Genomic DNA, 20,868 nt, shown 5'->3' with positions numbered 1-20,868 from the left:
TAAATTCAACATTTAATGCTTTGCACTTAAACATTAAATGTCATGTGCTTATTGATAGAGACGCTAATTGTTCTATATCTTCCTAGGTGCTACGTTCTTACGGCTTGTATAGAGTTCAGAAGGTGAAATGTCACATCTGAAGCCCTCGTAGGACAGAACCACTAACAGATCTGGGAGAAGGTGCATCAAGCCCTTTGCTTCTTTCGCAAGATTGACACTACATCTAATCTTGGCTCTCCATTCAAACTGGAAGGAACCGATGGTCAATGTTCAGTCTTCTCCAAGAAAAACACTACATTTGCCTATAAGGGTAAAGCTAGAGGATTGGATCTGATAAGTAAAATTAGCCTTGCATTTATTCTCCTGCAACAACCCAAGAGCATTGATACTCTCCGAGCATTTATTCACATTGTTTTTCTTATTCACAGATCCTTGATTTGAAGCATCTTCGAACCGAAGTTTATTGGTTTTAAACCAAATGTAAAAAATAAATATTCCCAAGCGTCATTTTGTTGGAGGATCTTGGAATAAATTGGACTGGATAATACTCGAAAAGAAACATATAGTTCCGGAATATCTTGAAGAACAACTTCAATTTAACCAAGCGTCATTTTTTGTTTTTGATTCTATTCTAAAATATAGCAAATGCCCAAGAACTCTACGAAGGTTCAAAATTCCGGAGTGTTTTGATGAATTTTAGGAGAATATTAAAGAAAAATTCCTCAGAGATTGCATATGGCGTTTAAACAGCCAAAGTTTCCTTTTTCCCTTTGCAGCCAAACCATCTCATGGGCACTACATATAAGTAATCCTCTTGAATTTTAAACAAGAAATAAGAAACAAAATCTGTAACAAGAACGATGATAATCTAGTTGTCCGGTAAAATTTGGGTGTACCCAAAAAATATGAATGAATTCCAAAAAAACGATAAATAAGACTACCACCACCTTCATTGAGACGTTACAATTGAATTTGTTATACAAAAAACATTGGAAAATCATCTCCAATCTAGTAATTCTTCTGGTTTCTAATCTACAAGAGAAAAAAAGACAACAGATCTAGCTTCCCATAAATCCTTCATAACCCCATTCCTATTTAAGGGATTTGATTAAAAACTACAACAGATATAGCTGAAGAAAAAGCAGGAAATGGGAGTGGATCAACTTGTATATCACAAAACATAGATGGATAGCTCCCAGGGGAGAAACTCCCTGATGGTGCTTTTGCGGTGAGAACAATGAATCCTGGGTGAGATATAGTGAACAGCCATGCTTAGATCGGACAACATCATGACCAGACTAGGACGAATTTTAGTCACGTACGCTTGCAGACTTGGAAGGAGCATCAGAAACGCCTTCATTTTTATTCATATGTTCGCTTCCTCTTTAGGATGGTCGGAAGTATGGACACTGAACCAATTAGGAAAAGCACTGCCAATGTCTTAAAATCATATAGATCCCTGATTGACTTCAGGTCACCTAGAGCAAGACCAGCCTGATGAAACCAGAAGAACAGGGTTAGCTTTTATTGCAATGAACAAGATACATTAGAGAGAAGAACTCAGAGTTCACTGTGAGAGTATGTCCCTTCAGACAGTAACATGTCATCTCTCATTATACATACTGTCATAAAAAAAAATAAAGCATGAAGAACTTTAATGATTCAAATACATGGAGACATGTGTCAAAGGAAGATTGAATGCTCCATATGTTTCCAAGACAGAATGAATATTATGTCATTTAGAGCATTACTATTTCTAATAAGCAGCAATTACAAACACTATTAGGTACTTTGACCCATGTGCCAAAAGCACTGAAGCTGATAGAACTAGTTGTCTCAAACCCTTTAACCTTATCTCATATTAGGTTGGCCCAATCTTAGCACCCATACACCAAAGTGAACCATCAGGCACATGACATACCACCATGCTTCCACAGTAGTCATCCTCGACGGCTCTCACTCTAGGCAGTTCACACTTTGGCAGCAGGTTTTGGGCAGTAGGTAGCACTTTCTTGGCAGCTTTCACTGTACTCTTGGTAGCCCTCTCCTACGTAGTCATTTCTTTATTCAAACCCTTGACATAATGCCAACGCTATATACCAAACCTTAGGAACTTGACCAATGCATCAAAAGTTCTAAAGCCGATAGAACGGGTTAGGTCAAGCCCTTTAACCTTATCCCCATATGAAGCTGGCCAATCTAGCGCCCATTAGGAGCAGCCAGGTTGGGTTGGGCCAGCCTTGGAATCCAACACTAGAGACTGAAATTAAAACCCAAACCCAACCCAATCCTGTCAGGGTAATAAAATTCCTAACCCTAACTCGACCCTGACATCTTCTTAACTGTTTGTTGGAAATATAATCTGTTGTTTTATTTGTTCATTTCATCTCTTGTTTATATAATCTTCTCAAATTATAACCACGTTTGTGTAACTTCCCAGCAACCTTTAATCTGTACTTGGGGTTCCAGAAAGCTAATGCTGTGGTTTGCAGCAACTTATCTGCACTATCATTAATGGTTTCCAGCAAACTTACCCTGCTCTTTAGGCAACCCATTTTGCAATTTTGTCAGTAGTTTGCAGCAACCTCTCTGTCTTCTCTATGAAAATTACTGGCTGCCTTCCTTGTGAAAGGCTTATGATGTCATTGTTACTAATATGATATATTGGCTTGCGGTTGGTATTCTCGTAAGTCGTACCATTTATCTGAAAATAATTATCTACTTGATGTTTGATTATTTGAAATGAAGGTATCTCTCCATAGGTGTGCTAATGGCTGCTATGCTTATGATTGTGTTGCAACTAGAAGGTAGTGTCACTGACTAATGACTGTAGGCTTCAACATATGATTATTTGTTCAAATTGGAGTCTGTTGATAATGTCCTATCTTTGTTGTTCCAAGCTGGAGTCTTGGATATATATAACCCCAACTTTGAGGGGAGAATGGAAGTCCTCCTTGTGTTATGTCTACTGAGTTAAGTTAATAAGAGTTGGTTTATGTGTAGTCTAATAAAGTTATTCTTGGTCTTTTCTTATTAATTTGGTTGTAATTTGCCTCCTAGGTACAATTTTGAGTTTGATATAAGTAGTATGCCTCACAACAGGGGAATTCCGAACCCTATCATGGCTCTAGGATTCTCTATCCTCTTGTCCTATTCTGATCTCTTGTGGTTGCTGAGATTAAGTCTCATCACAGGTGCACCCAAGAAACACTGCTATCCATAGCAGGCAAGCACCGTGGATTAATACTTTAATCTTCTAAAAAAATGAATAGATTGTACTTATTCCCTCTTTAAATATCTTTCTATAATTTTGCCATATTAAAAGTAAAAATTTTCTTCCAACATTTCCCAAACTAGAATTCCAGTAGAATTTCTTATATAAACCTCCAGTAGAATTTCTTATATAAACCTGCCATAAGCAATCCTGCAAGATGTCTAATACCAGTACCACAATATACGTAAACAATGACAGATAAAACTGACTTCACGATGACATAAAATATCAAGAACAAGCAAGTATCTTGAGCAACCGAAGTCATAAAATTTTTAGAGTACAGCTTGAGTCGTATGTCCTTTATGTGCCATCATAAGGTCAGGAATGACTGAAATATAAGTTTTTCATGGAATTTAAAAGGCCATAGGATCAGAAAATGTTCAATGTGAAACCATAAAGGGCATTACGACCAAAACTCCAAAGGGCATTAGACCAAAACAATAAATGGCACTACACCCAAGAACTAAAAACCATGTAGGACAATAAAAAATAATCGTGTAAATGCCAAAGAAAATCAGTAAATAGCAGAATGGAAATCTTCTCCATTTTTCTTTTCCAATTTTCTCTCAGATAGTCAGATGTGCCGGGGGGGGAGGGGGGTGCTGGTTGGCTGAAAAATCCATGTCATCAAGCAGAAAAAGGAGGGGCTATAGCCAGTATTCAAGAAGTGAATAAATAACTGAAAAAGACTAATTGGAAAGAGCATCTATGCACAAAATATCATTGATGTCAGTGCTCCTAAAACAACAATCACCATGTCCACTGCTCCTTTCTTTCCAAAGGGATCAATACAGCAGCCAATATTTCACAGGGATCCACATCTGCAGCAGAAACTTTCTCTCTATGCTCCAATAAGGACTACAAACTTAAGCAAGGGAAATTTAAAATATCACAGACCTCCACAAGAGGAACAAAAAACTAATGGTGAAGCAACATAAAAGTTACTGAACAAACACCAACAAAGAAACAACATCTAAGTTACATTCAACACAAATTGTTATCTTACAAAGACAAGAAATAATAATTGGTGCTGAAGTTAATGGGTTCTAAACATATATCTCACATGACAAGAATGTGAATGCTATGAAAATAACTTTTGAGGAAATTCACACACGAACTCAAATCAAAACGTTCCATTTTATGGACAAAAAGCCAACTAATGAAATAGAACATCCATAGCACGAATGCTTGGTCAGATACGGAATGACTGGAAGAGAGTCTTACCCGGACAGTGATATACGAAGCCGGAATAAGGCCGACTAATGTTGCCAAGAAAAACACATTAAAAGGTATATCCACCATCGGGGATGCCAAATTAATGAATGTGTTAGGCAAAGTGGGAGTAATCCTCAAAAAAAGCATGTAATTCAGCAGCTTGTCCCTACGCTTTGCTATCTGAAACATATAAATTTCTAGTGAGGAAGTAATAAAAGCTTCTACTATTTGGTCATGGGACATACTTTTAAACAAAAGAAAACCAATACCTCTGCCTGGAAAAACCTCAATTTTTCAGCCCATAGCCAGTTAACTAAAGGTCTCCCAATTAACTTAGACAGGAAATAGCAACATGACGCCCCGGCTGTGGCATTAAAGACTACCAAAATAAGGCCTTTCATCACACCAAAAAGGGCACCAGCAAGTAATGACATGAAGATTGTTCCAGGAATCATAAATGTTTGCATGAAGATGTAAGTCGAACAGTAACCTAGGATGAACTGTCCTTGGTAATCTTTTGCATATGTTGCAAGATTATCCCTTGAAACAATAGGAAACAAAGGAAAAAGAAAAAAAATCAGGAAAATCATGATGTGTTCATATATGTTAACAATGAAACAAAATATCAGGTCTAAACCTTGAAACTGTAATTAAAATAAGAAGAAAAAAAAGAGAGAGAGCATAACAAGCTAGTGTCCTCGATAAAGGAAGTTCATCTATGAATTAATCAAAAATTTCAAACGGTGAAAAAAAGGCACAGATGGCACTAAAAGTTGCAAATCAGCTTCTTCCATCACTTTGTACGACTACAAACATGCAACAAAGATGAAAAATTTGAACACAGGAATGTCATAAGACCCCAAAGAAGAGCAACTAAACCCATTACAGCCACCCCTATTCATTTATATCAGTGGAGAAAAACCTTCTCCTTTAGACGGTTCAGCTTCACTAGAAGACATTAACATTGCTCCTCCATCCCAATAAATTCTATTGGCAAATCCCAGGTTTTACTTTAAGTCTTTTAAAATGGTATGATACATGAGAATGAGTAGCTTCAATCATTTCAGTAGTCCAATCTTCCAAACCAAAAAGGAGTAACTCTTTACATCCAAAACCAAAAAGAAACAAAGCATATTTGGCATGAATCTGGGATACAGCAAACATTCAATGACAACAATTCAACCTTATCAAAACTTCATGGGGTTAGCTATGTCTTTGCTCTCCATTCAGCTCTATTTGAGGCCATACTTAATACATGGCCTAAGCTTTACATGTCTTTGCTTCCACTTCTTCTGCGGTATTTTAAGTCTGCCACTGGCTCTTTTAGATCCATAAATCTGAACCAAATCAGTCCTCTGTATTAGATCATCCAAGGCCTTCACTAGGCATGGCCATGACATCTTTCTTATAGCTTATCATGTATCTGAGCTACTCCTAAATCAACTCTAACATGATCATTCATTACTTAATCCCTCCTAAGTTTTTCAACATGCAGCCTCTTAACTGCCTAACATTCTGCACATAGATTATAGTAGCCATATGATTGTGCTAGAAAATTTTTCTATAAGTTTTATTGGAATATGTCAATCACACAACATTCTGGATACACCTCTACACTTCATCCATCCTATTTAAAACTCTATGCAACATCATCTTCTGTATCACCAACTGTAACTGAAAACCAAACATCATTGCATACAAGTACTGATTCTTCCTTATCATTTTTTCTTCTTTGTCCTTTTTTGTTTGAATAGACTTAAAATTTTGTAAAGAACACGAATTTGATAAATAAAAAGAACAAAAATGATCAAATCTGAGGGTTAATGAATGCATTATGCTTTTGACCATGTGATTCTAATTTCTTCAGTTTCTATGTATCACATCACTTCTTTGAGAAGATCATAAGCACAACACACCAGAATAACTAATTGGACTTGGAAAACAACAGTTACAAATATACTCTCCAACAGTTCACATTTAGTGCTCCAATACTAGAAGATTATGCTCTTTTAATTCTTAGAGCCCCCACTTCTCAGGGATAAGCATTGTTTTCCCATATCTACACACGGATCTGCATGAACCACGTCCAGTTGTTGACCCAGTTCTTAAGATAGATATCCCTTGCTAATCTACACATGTTTATGATGTCCCATGGGTATCTAGTTTTCCAAACAAAACACATAGGATGACTTCTTTTAGAAATGACATGACAGTAGAATGGAACCCTAAGATATATGCACTTTTCTTTCCCTTTGGATCCAGAAATCATCTTCAAAATTGTTAGTATTAGTTTTAAAATTAACAAGAAAAACCATCAATTACCCTTTGCACGCTCCACAGCAATAAAATAGGTGTTTCAACTTTCAATAAGATTTCCCCACAAATTTTGCAGAACCTGTGATGCTTTCCTAAATAATCAAACCATTTGAAGTTTGGAACCTGCGTATGCATGTCAATACAATTCATAATATCCTGTCAGCTATTTCTTCCGGAACGGATCTTGTTATGGGAATTGGCAGGCTTTATTAAGTGATTCATTATTTCTTCCTTGAAATGGAATAAGGACCTCAAATATACAACACCTAGATCAACGGATGTAGCCGATATTTCCAATTAACAAATAAAAAGGTTATATTCAGGTAGAAAACTATCATTTTGTTAATCCCATTCAGAAACTGAGATGGTACGTTACAATTTCTTGTTATGCGTAGAAAAGTTGAAAAACCGTTGCTTTTTCTACTTAGAATAATAATAGCTTCCATGGCAAGTGATAGTAACAGCTGTAACGAATAGACGCAGCTCACCCCCTTAGAGTACAGATAATAAAGCTGTTACTTAGAAATAATATTAATCTTGGACAAAGTATAACAAATCAGCAAAAAGATATTGAAAATCTTGTTTCCTGTTTTTGGAAGAAACCGAAAAGGAATAACTCACTTGACTACTCGGAGATCTATAAGTCAGAACTCTAACAATGCAGAAAGATAACATCTTTGAAATGGAACTCACTTGAGAATTCGGAGATCTGAAATAGAGCGAGGCAACTTGATCTTGCCATACTCGGCAGCTGGCATGGTGACATAGATACAAAAGAGTCCGGTGGAGAAGAGCAAAACGATACTAAGAGCAACAGCTACCTCCCAATGCGACAACGGAAATCTACCATCCAATTTTGCAGTGACGTGTTTCCTACTTGGGGGTGAATCCTCTTTCTGATTCTCTTCGTCCCTCTGCCTCCCAATATCGATTAAAATACTCCTTGGAGCAGCCATCGCGAAATGTTTTAAATCCCCGTCTAATTCAGATCCCAAAACATCTAAACTACATTCCGTTAGTCCGCGAAAGAACACCAAAAGAATCTCCCTAAAAACCAAAGGGATACACCAGATTTGTGACAATTCTTAGGCAACCAAACAATCCGATTTCGTCACCTAAAAATCTTCCAAGTTCCAATTATCAATCTGAGCAATCCCTTCCAAATGTGAAACCCTAATCATACGAACAAACCAGCCCTGCGCAAGAAAGTCAATTAGTTTGGAGGCTTAGTTGACTAGTTGAGAGGAAAACCTTCGAAGCTTCCAAAGCAGGTTTCTTAGATCGAGGATATCAGTTTCGATTACCGAGCTTCAACCAGGTTGAGGAAAGAGAAGAAAAGTGGACCAGAAATGTTCAGGAAGAGAAAGAAATCAACAATGTTGAATGGCGATAGAAACCCAGCAAACGAAGACATGAGAGAGAAAGAAGGAAAGAGAGGAGTGTTGAAGACATTTCCACAAAAGAGAGAGGTGGTGAGCTGGGAACGTGTCCCTGGACATCTTCAGTTGACGCCTTGACGGTTTCTTCTAATTTCTACAAACCCAAATTGGCACCTGCATTGGGTTGGTCTGGTTCGGCCGGATGTTTCGGGTCATTTTGGAATATCCTAGTGATAGACCGGATATCAATCAATTAAAATCTGAAATATTTTACTGATTTTATCCTAAAATTTTCATTTTGGAATTGTAAGTTTGTAAAATATATAGGCATGAATGGTAACTAATTCTATCCCCCTCCCAAAAAAAAAGTGACATATACATACAAGGGCTAAGTTCCGGCTCTAAGGAGATTAAGACATTTGAGAACAACCACTAAGTAACGTTTGTTTGATGTCTTAGTTACTAGGTATTGGTCATTGCCAACTAAATCAATTACTTGAGGTTCAATTTTTGTAATTTCATTCCCAGCTAAGTTTATTTGTACTTCATAGTCTTGTCATGTTCCTCTTACATTCTTATCTTTCCTTCTTTTTCCTTCTCTCTTTTTTCACCTGATGAGCAAGCTATACATTCATAGTGTTATTGTAAAGCTTGTACTGTATTATTTCGCCTTGTGATTGTACAATATCACAACAATGCTTCAGAAGCACAACAAGAAACAAGCAAAACTCATCCCATAGACATTCGAGGCAAGCAAAAACTATTACATACCATGAAACTCTTGATAATGTTGAAATTTGAAAAATCAAGCATAGTACTATTAACTCCCAAGGTCATTCAATAAGCTGATTACAAGTGTTTAAATAACAAAACAAACATACTTGATACGAAAACAGACTCTAATAGGACTCTTGGAAAAAACGACCACAAGGACCTAGGAAAAAACAAAACAAGAACCACAAAAAAAACAACAAACCCATAATAAAAAAAAATAAACCAAAACCCCGAACGGAGACGGGCCCACCAAAAAAAAACGGCCACGCCGAAGAACCCCCAAAAAAAAAAGCCACGACACCACAAAAAAAAGAAAAAAAAGAAAAAAACAAGAATTGGAGAGGTTGAGAATTAGAACTGGTTATATGCCTGGTTGGTCCTGCAATAAAGAAAAAAGAAAGACAAAAAAAAGAAAAAAAGAAAAAAAAAGAGAGACATCCATGCCACAATAGAGGGAAATGTGTTTAAGAACAAATTACACAACTGAACATATATCACCCTCATGTATAAAGTTTAAACCTCTACCCAATTTTTAAACAAAAGGACAAGGACTCTAAAAAACAACAACCCCAAAAAAAAAAGATTACAGAAAAAAAACAGGACCTATTTATCTCCTGGAGTTTGGCCCACATTTGGAGCGCTGGGGACAAAATGAAAAATCATTAGCTCTAGGAAGTTGCGCATAGCTCCCACAAGAGGCGCTTAAGAAACAGGATTCTCCGGGTTGCATGGAGCTCGGAAAAACACCTAGTCACAGGAGTGAATCCTCTTTTACCATAAAGATTAAATAATCCATGGCTATGAAGTAAAAATGGCTAAGCATCAAATGACTGCTCCAACTTCAACAGTATTAGAATCTCTTCAAATGGGGGTCCCAAAGAAGCTGACATTCTATTATAGTCTCTGAACACCCCCTCAATACTCAATGGGCCTCAATTTTCCAAACTATCTCCATGAAAAAATTACTTTCACTGCTATATTGAAGGGTTTACCATTCATGTTTCTTTTTGTCTTGGCGGGGATTAGACCCCATTTAATCTGTGCTATTCAGTGATGTATCCAGTAAGCAAAAGTTCCAAGGACCAAGGTAGCTGTTATTTTGCCAGACGACCTGGATCATTTCACAAAGTTGACTGCTGAGGCATGGTCTATGCAGCAATTTTCGTCTATACAGGATAATTACCACAACATCTCGATTCATCAAGCAACCACCATTGGCATCTCATGGTCGTATCCCTATTTCATATATGAAATAACAGACAATGTTATAATCAGAATAAGGAACCAACATAAAGATCAATTTTGCAACAAAGAATTGATAGTCAGTGGTTTTTTAAAAGAAAGACAAATGAATTTGCATTTATATTCTTGATTGCTCATTAGAAACAGATATTGTTAAATAAAAACCTATTATGAATAAAGGTAGTGGCTAATGCAACAAAGTGACTTGATCAACTGTAAGATTGTACCGTGTTCTAACTATTGGCACAGCATCTAAATTATATTGGAGACAATCCATAGTAATATAAATAAAGTTATGCCACACAGAAATTGAATTGGCAGCAATTAGACAAGGGGTATTTGGGGGGTAGTAATGATAAACTTGCAGGTAATGGTGTAGTAGATATGTTAGTAACTATTGGCACAGCATCAATTGATGACCCACAGTCATTAGATATTTTGCTGTAAGATACATCAGAGATCTGCCAATTAACTCTTCCCAAAAGATTCCTGAAAACCACACATGATGAGAAGAGGAAGTCATAACACTTCTTCTCTCTCATAAATCAAAGATGATTCAATCAAATGAAAACAAACAAAAGGCCAACCATGCTCTACAAAGTCCTTTACAGAAACAGGTAAAGGAAGACAAAGAGAGGCCCCAGATGCCATAGAGCAATGTTCGCTCATTCGGATGCAGAGGAGGTGCTACTAAAAAAAATAGCGACAGGATAATGTCTCATATGGCCAGTGCCCAGAAGGACTCATCCACCACTGAGTTCATAGACCACTATAACACTGAATACTGAATTCCAGGGTGATTAGACCCATCATCAAAAACAACAGATTGATTTCTTTATACAATAACTTCCATTATAATAGTAAGGATTTGGCCACTTCTTTTCAACTTTCATTTCTTTCCACTATAGTAGACATGGTGATGGTGGAACAAGTCTATTTAGTTGCTTCTATACTAATTCTAACTCTCTACAAGAAAAAATTGTATCAAAGGTATAAAATAATAATAGAAATAGAATGTTTAAATATAGAGCTCATTTGGAGAATACAACAAAGCTAATGGAGAGCCTTTGGCTTGATCGTTAAGTTGATCTGGCCTCGAAACTTGGAAAAAACCTCTCCTGTGAAGCAAGCTAGGGTTAAAGCTGAGTACATTTGGCACCCCAGACTCTGCAACCATGCTCATGTAGAGGCAAACCCATAAACACAGATCTCCAGAATCCAGACTTATCCCTGATCATGCACACGCACATATAGATGTGCAAAAGAATAAGGCAAAAAGGAAACAGGACAAGAATGGCCACGGAATAGTATGATCAGTATCAACAGCAAATTGTATTGAAATGGAAACTACCACTTTGAAGTGCTTCACTTGTCACATTAATAACTCTTAAGCACCATTCATCATAAAACCATTGGAATAAATATTGTAAACTTCTGTCAGATCAGTAGAGCTCATAGTCCACACTTGACCTGGTAATGCAAGTGGAAGAACGCCATTTATCTCCTCACTTCGCCCTTCGACAGCAGAAGCTTCCCTCAGTTTACCTTCCTTCCAAAGACTCTTCACAAGTAATGATTTTGTGGCAGCATCAGGAATCAAATTCAAGTCCCTCATGTCTTCAAATATCCTCAATGCAAGAGCAGCTTTCCCACTCTTACAATAAGCACGGATAAGTATCTGAAACATGTAAGCATCCGGGTTCATATTGCTTTGTTTAACCATTCCAAATAACCTATATACCATTCTCAAATCTCCTTCAAGAGCAAAGGATTGCATCAATCCACTATATGTCTGAATATCTGGTAGAATATCTGATAATATCATATCTTCTAGTAAGTCAATGGCATCTGAACTTCTCCTACACTTTACCAATGTCCGCAGAAGTGATAAATACAACAGCATTAGATTTGATTTCGAGACTGCACCACAAACCAGTTCAACGTCATGGAAGACCTTAAAAGCAGCATCAGCTTTTTTAGAAATGCCATAAAAGTCAATGATTAATCTCACAGTGCTGAATGATAAACAAATCCCCTCTGTTCTCATCTTAAGCATAAGTTGATCGACTAATTCAACATGCCCATGGCGTGCTAAAATGACAATCATCCTTGAGATTGTATAGATGTCATGGGTAAATCCTCCAGGTTGGCATGCAACCCAACAGAAGAACTGCCATGCTGTCTCCGCTTTCTTAAAACTCCTAAGCATCTTACACACCAACCGACTTGTCCATACAAATTTTGCATCTGTCAAAGTTGAAACCTCTGTACCACTCCAATCACTCAATGCACTTGCCAAGGCGCTCGGATCCAACCAAGGTTTCAACTGAACTACATCACTATCAACTTCTCCATTCTCATCTTCACTACCCATCTCCTCATCATCATCACTGCCATCTACAAGAAAACCGACATTACCAATCCTCTCATCTGGCATTAATTCCCTGAGGAACTCATTTGTTTCCTCAACATAACCGGCCTCTTGCATACGTTTTAGTGACAACAGCATAGCTCGACCAGGCAAAATTCCATCATTCTGCATTTCTTTGATCAATTTCTTAACCTCATCAAAACTCTCCCTATCCGTGAAACCCTTGGCCAAAACAGAATATTGCCTCAACGTGCGCTTGATTCTCATAAAAGGTAATCTCTTAAAAACCTCCATAGCTGAGTCCAACATCCCAGAACCCGCTAGGTGCTCAATGATAATAGTGAATGTCCTTGAATTAGGGGTTCTACCTTCACTGATCATCTGGGAGAACATCTGAACAGCTTCTGAATTTTTACCCTTAGCTGCAAAGAGACTCATAAGAATGTTGTAAGATTCAGTACAAGGATGCTTCTTTCTATCAGGTAGCTCAAGTCTCAACTCATTCCAAACTTGGACTGCAGAGTCAAGATCAGCCGAAGCTGCATACCACCTTAATCGGTCCATGAAGTTAATCGTTGCAGCACTCTTGAACTCTCCAACATTAATGGCATCAATAAGGGTTTGGAGTTCAGCATTTCGGTGAGACTTTGATAAGATTTTAGCAATAGCATGAAGAGTTGTCTGGGTATGCGAAAAATTCGGGAGGGTATTTAGGGTTTTAAAGAGGGAAAGGGCTGAGTCCACTGAGGGAGCGCATCGGAGGGCATGAGTAATAACAAATGAATCAACTGCAGGATCATTGAGAAGGGAAATAATGGAATGAGATGATTTGGATCGAAGTGCAATTCTGAACGAATCAATGAGTTTAGCTCTGTGGAGGTAGAGAGAGACGCGGTTGGCAACTGAGTTAGAGGAAAAGTTGAGACTTTTCTTCGTTAGAAAATTGGCTGGTTTCACCATGTACTGGAAGAAACGACCAAGATACATCTCCGCAGTCCGCACCATAGCCTGCTTTGAACTGAATCACTAATCAGTCTGAATTTCATTTTTTTGAATTCAACATATACGAAAATAAAAGCATGCCCATGCCCAAGTGCTTGATATCCAGCCGTAAAGAAAGCAACAACCTAGCAAAGGTCATTACTTTCTTGAATTTCTCTCTTCAGATTAGCTTTCTCCCTATCGAGTTTCCGATTTGATGCCAAATTGAATCCCAATTCCCAACTAGTGGGGAGTTCGAACAATTTTGCTTCTGTCTGTTTTAAAAAATAAATTATCATCAAACAAAAAAGGTAAATAAACGAAGGAGACAAATAAAGATTTGGTCCTTGTGGGGCCCGGGGTTTTCCAAGCGCTTGATTGCGTAAGAACTTCTTCGATAACGTCTTCCCTGAACCTAGGGTTCTCTTTAGAAATTCTCCATGTAGAAATCCGAAACACAAGAAGAAGAGGAGAAACGAAAGCGCGTTCCTTGTCTTTCTTCATATGGAATGTTAACGAGCTCATTTGGGTAATTCAGGTTTCTTGGCCTTTATCCATTACATTTGCTCACTAATTTCCTGCTTATGGTCTTTTTCTGAGTTCGGTTTTCACCGTTGCTACTATGAAACTTTTCGAAGTGTTATTTTACTTCTGGGCTGCAATTCCGTTATTGCTATTCTCATATCCTGATTTTGAAGCAGCATTTTAGTAGGGTAATGGGATTGATTGCATAGCTGGGTCTTGTTTTAAGTATGGTATTATTATTTGAATTCAAGTATGTAGAAGTCAAGATCCAATCCAAGTATCCAAATAATTTAGCAAATCACCCAAAGTAAACAAAAAATCTACGGAGGTTGTGCAAATAAGTTGAAGACAATCACAAAGCATAGTAATAACAAACCACCACGAGAATGAAAGAGAAATGTAAATAACACACAAGATTTTTACGTGATTTACTAATCCGAAATGTTCGAGACTAGTTGCATCCACGGGGAAGGGTTCCACTATTTTAATCTTCAAAATAGTATAAGATTTGAGAATAATACAATGTTACCTTTAACTGGTCACACCATTTCTCAAATCTCCTTGAAATACCCTTCCAACTTTATGCTCTTGAAGCAAGCCCTTCAATCCAAGCTTAAGCTTCAATGGAGCAATAATGGAGGAAAGCCCAAGAGAGGAAACCCTTTTCTTGCAAAACCGCAAGAACAAGAAGACCCTAAAAGCTAAATCCCCTCTTGGAAATCACTAGGAACTCTCTTTTTCTCACCCCATTTACCCATCTTAAGGCCCTCTTAATGATACAAAACATCTAACCCATGTTTAACACTGAGTGGAACCCACCAAGTTCAAATTTGAAGCAAAAAAAAAAAAAAAAAATGATTTTCATCACTAAACCAACAATCTCTACATTGATGGAAATCAATGACTTGTCAAATCATGTTTCTTGAAGCCAATAGAAGATAGACACCAATTCAACTTCTCTCTTTGGACAACATTGGTAAGCATATCCGCCACATTCTCATTGGTTTTTACTTTTAATAACTGGATCCTCCCGTCTTCAATAACTTCTCGAATGTAAGATATTGTACCAATATATGTTTTGTCCTCTTGTGATGTACCGGATTCTCAGTCAAATAAATTGCACTTATATTATTACAAAATTAAGGCATATCTTTTGACTAAATGCCAATCGCACCCATCAATCCTAGAAGCCACATCGCTTCTTTCACAAGCTTCTGTTACCACCATGTATTTCGCTTCGGTAGTTGACAACGCCATGATTGCTTGAATCTTAGAATCCAACTTATTGGACCATTGACCTATTTGAAAACATACCCCATTGTAGATCGCCCTGTATCATGATCATCACAATAACTAGCATCCTTATAACCTTGAATTTTCTCTCCTCATTTGCTAAATGTGATAGAGTAGTCATTTATGCATCTCAAATACTAAAGCACCCATTTTGCTCCCAATGCCTCTTTCCAGGATTTGCCATGAACCTACTCAACACAACAACCATATGAGCAATATCCGGCCTAGTGTGCACCATTAGGGACATTAAGCTCCCAACTAGACTTGCATAAGGACATCTTGACATCTTATTTCTTCTTCCATCTTTGGGTTATCATTGAAAGATAATTTGAAATGTGATTCCAATGGAGTTACAACCGCCTTTTCCTTACACTTGCCAACTTCTCTAGAATTTTCTTCACAAAGGATTTTGTGAAAGTGATAAAGTCTCATTCCTTCTATTTCTTTGATTCTCAACTCCAATAATTTGTTTGGCTTGACCAATATCCTTTAGTTCAAACTTCTTGCTTAAACACGCTTTGAGCTCTTCAGTTTTAGCTTTATCCTTAGACACGAAGAGCATATCATCCATATATACTGAAGCACCCATTTTGCTCCCAACATGTGTCATATATAAACCCATGTTGCCAACCCCATTTAGTTAGAAAAAGGCTAAGTAGTTGTTGTATTGCTTTGATTATTGATAATCTGTTGTTCATATAGTTTTTTTTTTTTTTGGATGAATAATATTAAAACAGAAAGAAAACAAGAGAACATATATATGGGGAAAGAGGGGGGGGGGAGACCAGTCAAGTAGAAGACTGAAAGAGAGAAGAAAGACTCCAAGAACTAACAATCAGCCTATTTCTTGGAGAATCAGCAATAGGGGGTGGGGGAGAGAGCGAAGTCTCGTTGAAACATTAAAATAGATGGCATTCCAAATCATATCTCGGGATTGGGATTTGGAAGTCCATCTTCTCAAATTACGCTCCCACCAAAGATGGTGTATAGTGGCTGCAAAGACAAGCTTACCCACATGGTCACAGATAAAGGCATCGGCAAAGTTTCTTAAGGTCCATTTCCATTCTTGGACGAAGCCAAAAGGACGTCGCGATCTAGGCCAAATGGAGGCAAGGGCTAAGGTCCAAACAGAGTGGGAGAGTGGGCAACCAAAGAAGAGATGGTCCAGGTCCTCTGAACTATTCCAACAAATGGTACAATGGGGCTAATGGAAATATGTCGGCTAATGAGAAAAGCTTGGGTAGGTAGGGCTAGGTTAAGGGCTCTCTATAGAGTTAGGGAGTGGCGGGGGATGTGGCCTTTAAACCAAACAAGCTGACACCATGGGATTGAGGGGGAGGGGGTTCTAAGAAGATTCCAAGTCGAGGCGGTGGAAAAAGGGGTAGAGGGGGAATGAAGCCAAGTGATGCGGTCCTCAGTGAGGGAGAAGAGGGGGGGGGGGAAGGAGTTCCAAACCTGTGTGAGCCAGGGGTGAGGGATGGTGGACCAAGTCCCAAAGGAAATAAAGGTGGAGAGGGGGGTGGATTTTGGGATACGAGAGTTGTACACAGTTCCGGGGCCAAGTAGAGTGAACAAGATACCTATCGGATGCCAAGGGTCGAGCCAGAAGAAGGTGGAGACACCAGTAGAAATCTGGATAGAAATGGCGGAGATAGCGCGATCACTGAGAAGTAAGAGCTTTCTCCAGATCCAGGAGGGGTTAACAGGGAGAGAGGCAGTTCACAGGGAGTCATTCTTAAGAAGGTAGGAATAGACCAGGAGACCCAAATGGAGTCATGTTTGGAGGCAATCTAACAAATGAGTTTCATTAGGCAAGTCATATTCATGTCAGAAATACGGTGGATTCCAAGACCTCCTTCAGATTTGGGACGGCAAATGGATTTCCAAGGGATGGGATGGAGGAAGTGGGAGACTTCTTGGCCTTGCCAAAGGAAGGCACAAAAGATGGATTCCAAAGAGCGGATAGAGGATTTGGGAAATGTAAAGATACCGCACCAATAGAGGTAGGAGGATTGGAGGACGGATCGGATGAGCACGACTCTCTCGGCAAACGAAAGAAGCTTACTCTTCCAGAGTTGAAGCTTTTTCCTAATGTGATCAAGCATCGGGGAGCAGTGGTGGCGAGTTAGCCTACCTAGGATAAGGGGGAGGCCAAGATAGGTTACTGGGAAGGAGCCAAGAATAAACCCTGCAAGCAGGAGGAGGGAGGCTTGAGTAGAGTTTGGGATACCAGAGAGAAAGATAGTAGATTTCTCAAAATTAACTCTGAGACCCGAGAGAGATTCAAAGAGAGAGAGGGTGGACAGGATGGACGAGATAGACGAATGGTCAGCCTTGGAGAAAATCATGAGATCATCGCGAAGGCCAAGTGGGTAAGCTTCAAGGATCTACACTTAGGAATCGGAGCGATGAGCATTTGATCAGTTTTGGATTGGAGGAGGCAGGAGAGAACTTTAAGGGCTAAGGTGAAATGATAAGGGGAGAGGGGACATCCTTGGCGGATGCCTACTCGAGAAGCAAAGAAACCAGCAGGGGAGCCATTAGTGATTACTGAGAAATGGGGGGTGGAGATGCATGTCTCAATCTAGTGGATGAAGGGGGGGGGAAGCCCATGGCCGATAGGACTTCACTAATAAAATCCCAACGGATGAGGTCAAAAGCTTTGTGGAGATCAACTTTCATAAGGGCAGTTGGGGAGTGAGCAGATCTGTCAAAACCTCGCATAACCTCAGCAGAGAGGAGGATATTGTCAGAAATGCTATGGCCAGCAATGAAAGCTGATTGATTTGGGCTCACCAGAGAGGGAATGACCAGCTTAATTCGGTTGGCTAAGACTTTGGCGATGAATTTATAAAGGAGATTGCAGAGAGAAATTGGACGGAAATCTGAGAGGGAGGAGGCGCTAGGCTTTTTGGGGATGAGGCAGAGGAAAGTATTGTTGATGGAGGAAAGCTGGGAAGGATTAAGGAAGAAGCTACGGATAGCATGAATGAGGTTGGCCTCAATGAAGTCCCAAGAGGCAAGGAAGAATCCCATACTAAAGCCGTCAGGGCCAGGAGCCCTATTAGCTATATGGGATTGGATGGCGGTATGGATCTCCTCTGGGGAGGGGATAGAGCAGAGGGAAGAATAATGGGTTGGGTCAATGAATTTGTTGAGGATGGAGGGATTAAGGGGGGGACGAGGAGGGATAGAGGAGGGGGAAATGAGGTTTGAAAAGAAGGAGACAACTTCCTCCTTGATACTAGGGGGGTCATAGATCCAGTCACCCCTACTAGTAAGAAGGCAAGGGAGGCTATTGAAGTTGTGGCGAGCTTTAAGAGATCGGTGGAAGTAAGTGGTGTTAGCATCTCCAAGCTCGAGCCACTTGATATGGGATTTTTGGCGGAGAAAACTTTCCTCTTGGGTAGCAAGCGAGGAGAGGAGCATGGAAAGGGACTTCTCTTCCTCAGCCAAGGATAGGCTAAGAGGGTCAGATTGAAGAAGAGATTGAACTATAGAGAGACCAGCACGACACGAGGAGACTCTAGAGGAGATGTTACCAAAAGAAGAGGAGTTCCAGGTACGAAGAGCCACTTTGGTATTACAGAGCTTACAGGCAAAGGCCACAAAGGGCAGAGAGTAGCAGTGGGTGGGCAGGGACCACGCATTAGAGACTATGGGGAGAAAGGAGGGGTTGGAAATCCACATATCAAAGAATTTGAAGGGCTTGGGACCAAAAGATGGATGATCAAGGAGATTAAGATGGCAAGGAGAGTGATCCGAGGGGGGGGGGGGAGAAAAGGGCATGAGAGGAGGGGAAATGGGAGAGCCAAGGGTCATTGACAAGAAACCTGTCAAGCTTGGAAGCAATACGGGCGTTTCTTGATCTTTGATTTTGCCAAGTGAATCGGTGACCAATCCAACGGAGATCAGAAACACCCACATCATCAATCCAAGAGTTGAAAGCATAAACAACCATAGGGTTAGGGGGTTACCTCCAATGCATTCATTCGAGAAACAAACAATATTGAAGTCACCCCCAATACCCCAGGGTTGATCCACCAGGGAAGAAGAGATATATTGAAGATCAGACCAAAGGGGGGCTCTATCAGATGGGCGGTTGAAACCATAAACAATGGACAGATAGAAAGAGGGGGATGAGGTAGAAGATAGATGAAAGTGTAAGAGTTGAGAGGAAGAGAAGAGAAGAGTGGGTTGGAACTTGAGGGATCGCAAAGGACCCAAATTCGGCCATTAGAAGAATGAGAGGAATTGGAGAGGAAGGACCAAGAGGGGGCAATGGAGTTGGCAATCCGACGGGCATTGTCACTATGAACATGGGTTTTAAGCAAAGCAAAAAAAGAAGCCTTAGACTCACGGATAGTTTGTTTTAATTCAGCTTGCTTAGCTAGGGAATTGAGGCCCCTAACATTCCAAAAGATGATGTCAGTCATTTAAATAAACATGGGAATTGGCAGTGTTAAAGTTGCATGGGGGTGGGGAATCATCTTGCCTACTAAATATGCAATTGATTATCCAAAAAAAGAAGAGGGGATGTCTCACACAAGGATGAACTTAAGGGGGAGGGGGATTCAAATATGTCAGGATCAATGGTTGAAGCAAAGCCAGGGGATGATGGTTTGGGAGTGGAGATGGGTTTAGAGGTGAGGGGAGAAGCAGCAGCCGAAGCCTCAAGGGAGAGGTCAGCACTAGATGGGCGGTGGTTTAAAATGATGGGGTGAGGTGGGCAGGCTAAAAGGGGGAAAGATGGGCCTGGGTTTATAGGATTAGTTGGGAGGTTTGGTTTAGAGAGTTTAGTTAAAGGGGATGGGCTAGGTGGGCTTGTTGGTTTAGGGCCAAGGGCAATTCGGGTGATGGGTTTAAAAAGATTGGGCTTAGAAAATGGGTTGGAGATGGAAAGGTTCAGAGGACCGTAAGAGAGAGGGGTTATGGGCTTTGGGCCAGGAAGTATAGGCCCAGCAGGGGAGGGTTTCGTAGTAGTTGATAAAAGGTGAGGCGGTGGAGAGAGAGGGGTACTGAGAGAAGGTAAGGAGGGTTTGGGGAGAAGAGGTTGGGTGTTAGCAATAGGTTGCAGGGAGGCGGAGCTCAGAGAAGAGGAGGGGTGTCTCAAAGGGGAAGAAGGCAGAGGGACAGGGTTCGCAATAGGTTCAGGGCCAGCTTGAGAAGGGAAACTTACCTGGGAAACAGTTGCAGGTGCCAGAACTATTGAAGACCCAGAGGCAGCAGGCTTTAGGGGCGCAGCATTTGGCAAATCATCAATCAAGGAAGGACCAGGCATAGCAGATGCAGGATCAGACACAGAGGGCGCAGATGGAGCAGGCTTCAGCAGCAAGGCAGACGTACGGAGGTTCTTCTTTTTTTTCTTTCTTCTTCGGTAGAATTTTCTGGAGGGAGAGGAAGCCGGCGGCAGAGCGGCAGTGGTAGCATCAACAGTAATGAGTTCCAGTCTGTTGATCAAGTTAGGAGGAACATCTGATTCCAGAGGGGACATCAGT

At 39.9% G+C, this 20,868-nt stretch overlaps 2 protein-coding genes across 2 annotated transcripts; both read right to left on the bottom strand.

The window, feature by feature from the left end:
• Window positions 1–610: 610 nt before the first annotated feature.
• LOC149021302 (putative membrane protein At4g09580) lies at window positions 611–8,325 on the bottom strand. Its single transcript, XM_089149556.1, has 4 exons — window positions 7,499–8,325; window positions 4,759–5,029; window positions 4,499–4,669; window positions 611–1,494 (listed from the first exon to the last, which is right to left on the bottom strand). The coding sequence occupies exons 1-4, from the start codon at window positions 7,759–7,761 to the stop codon at window positions 1,363–1,365; spliced, it is 837 nt and encodes a 278-aa protein (XP_089005682.1). The 5' UTR covers window positions 7,762–8,325; the 3' UTR covers window positions 611–1,362.
• Window positions 8,326–10,933: 2,608 nt separating this feature from the next.
• Window positions 10,934–14,450, bottom strand: LOC149021301 (pentatricopeptide repeat-containing protein At5g66631-like). Its single transcript, XM_089149553.1, has one exon. It carries the CDS (start codon window positions 13,574–13,576, stop codon window positions 11,588–11,590), a length of 1,989 nt encoding a protein of 662 aa, XP_089005679.1. The 5' UTR covers window positions 13,577–14,450; the 3' UTR covers window positions 10,934–11,587.
• Between the last annotated feature and the right edge of the window lie 6,418 nt (window positions 14,451–20,868).

Source organism: Hakea prostrata, chromosome 3 (assembly GCF_041222555.1).
Source record: "Hakea prostrata isolate BN-2017 chromosome 3, UWA_Hpros_2, whole genome shotgun sequence".
Classification (NCBI taxonomy): domain Eukaryota; kingdom Viridiplantae; phylum Streptophyta; class Magnoliopsida; order Proteales; family Proteaceae; genus Hakea; species Hakea prostrata.
This window is presented reverse-complemented; position numbering and strand designations above follow the sequence as displayed.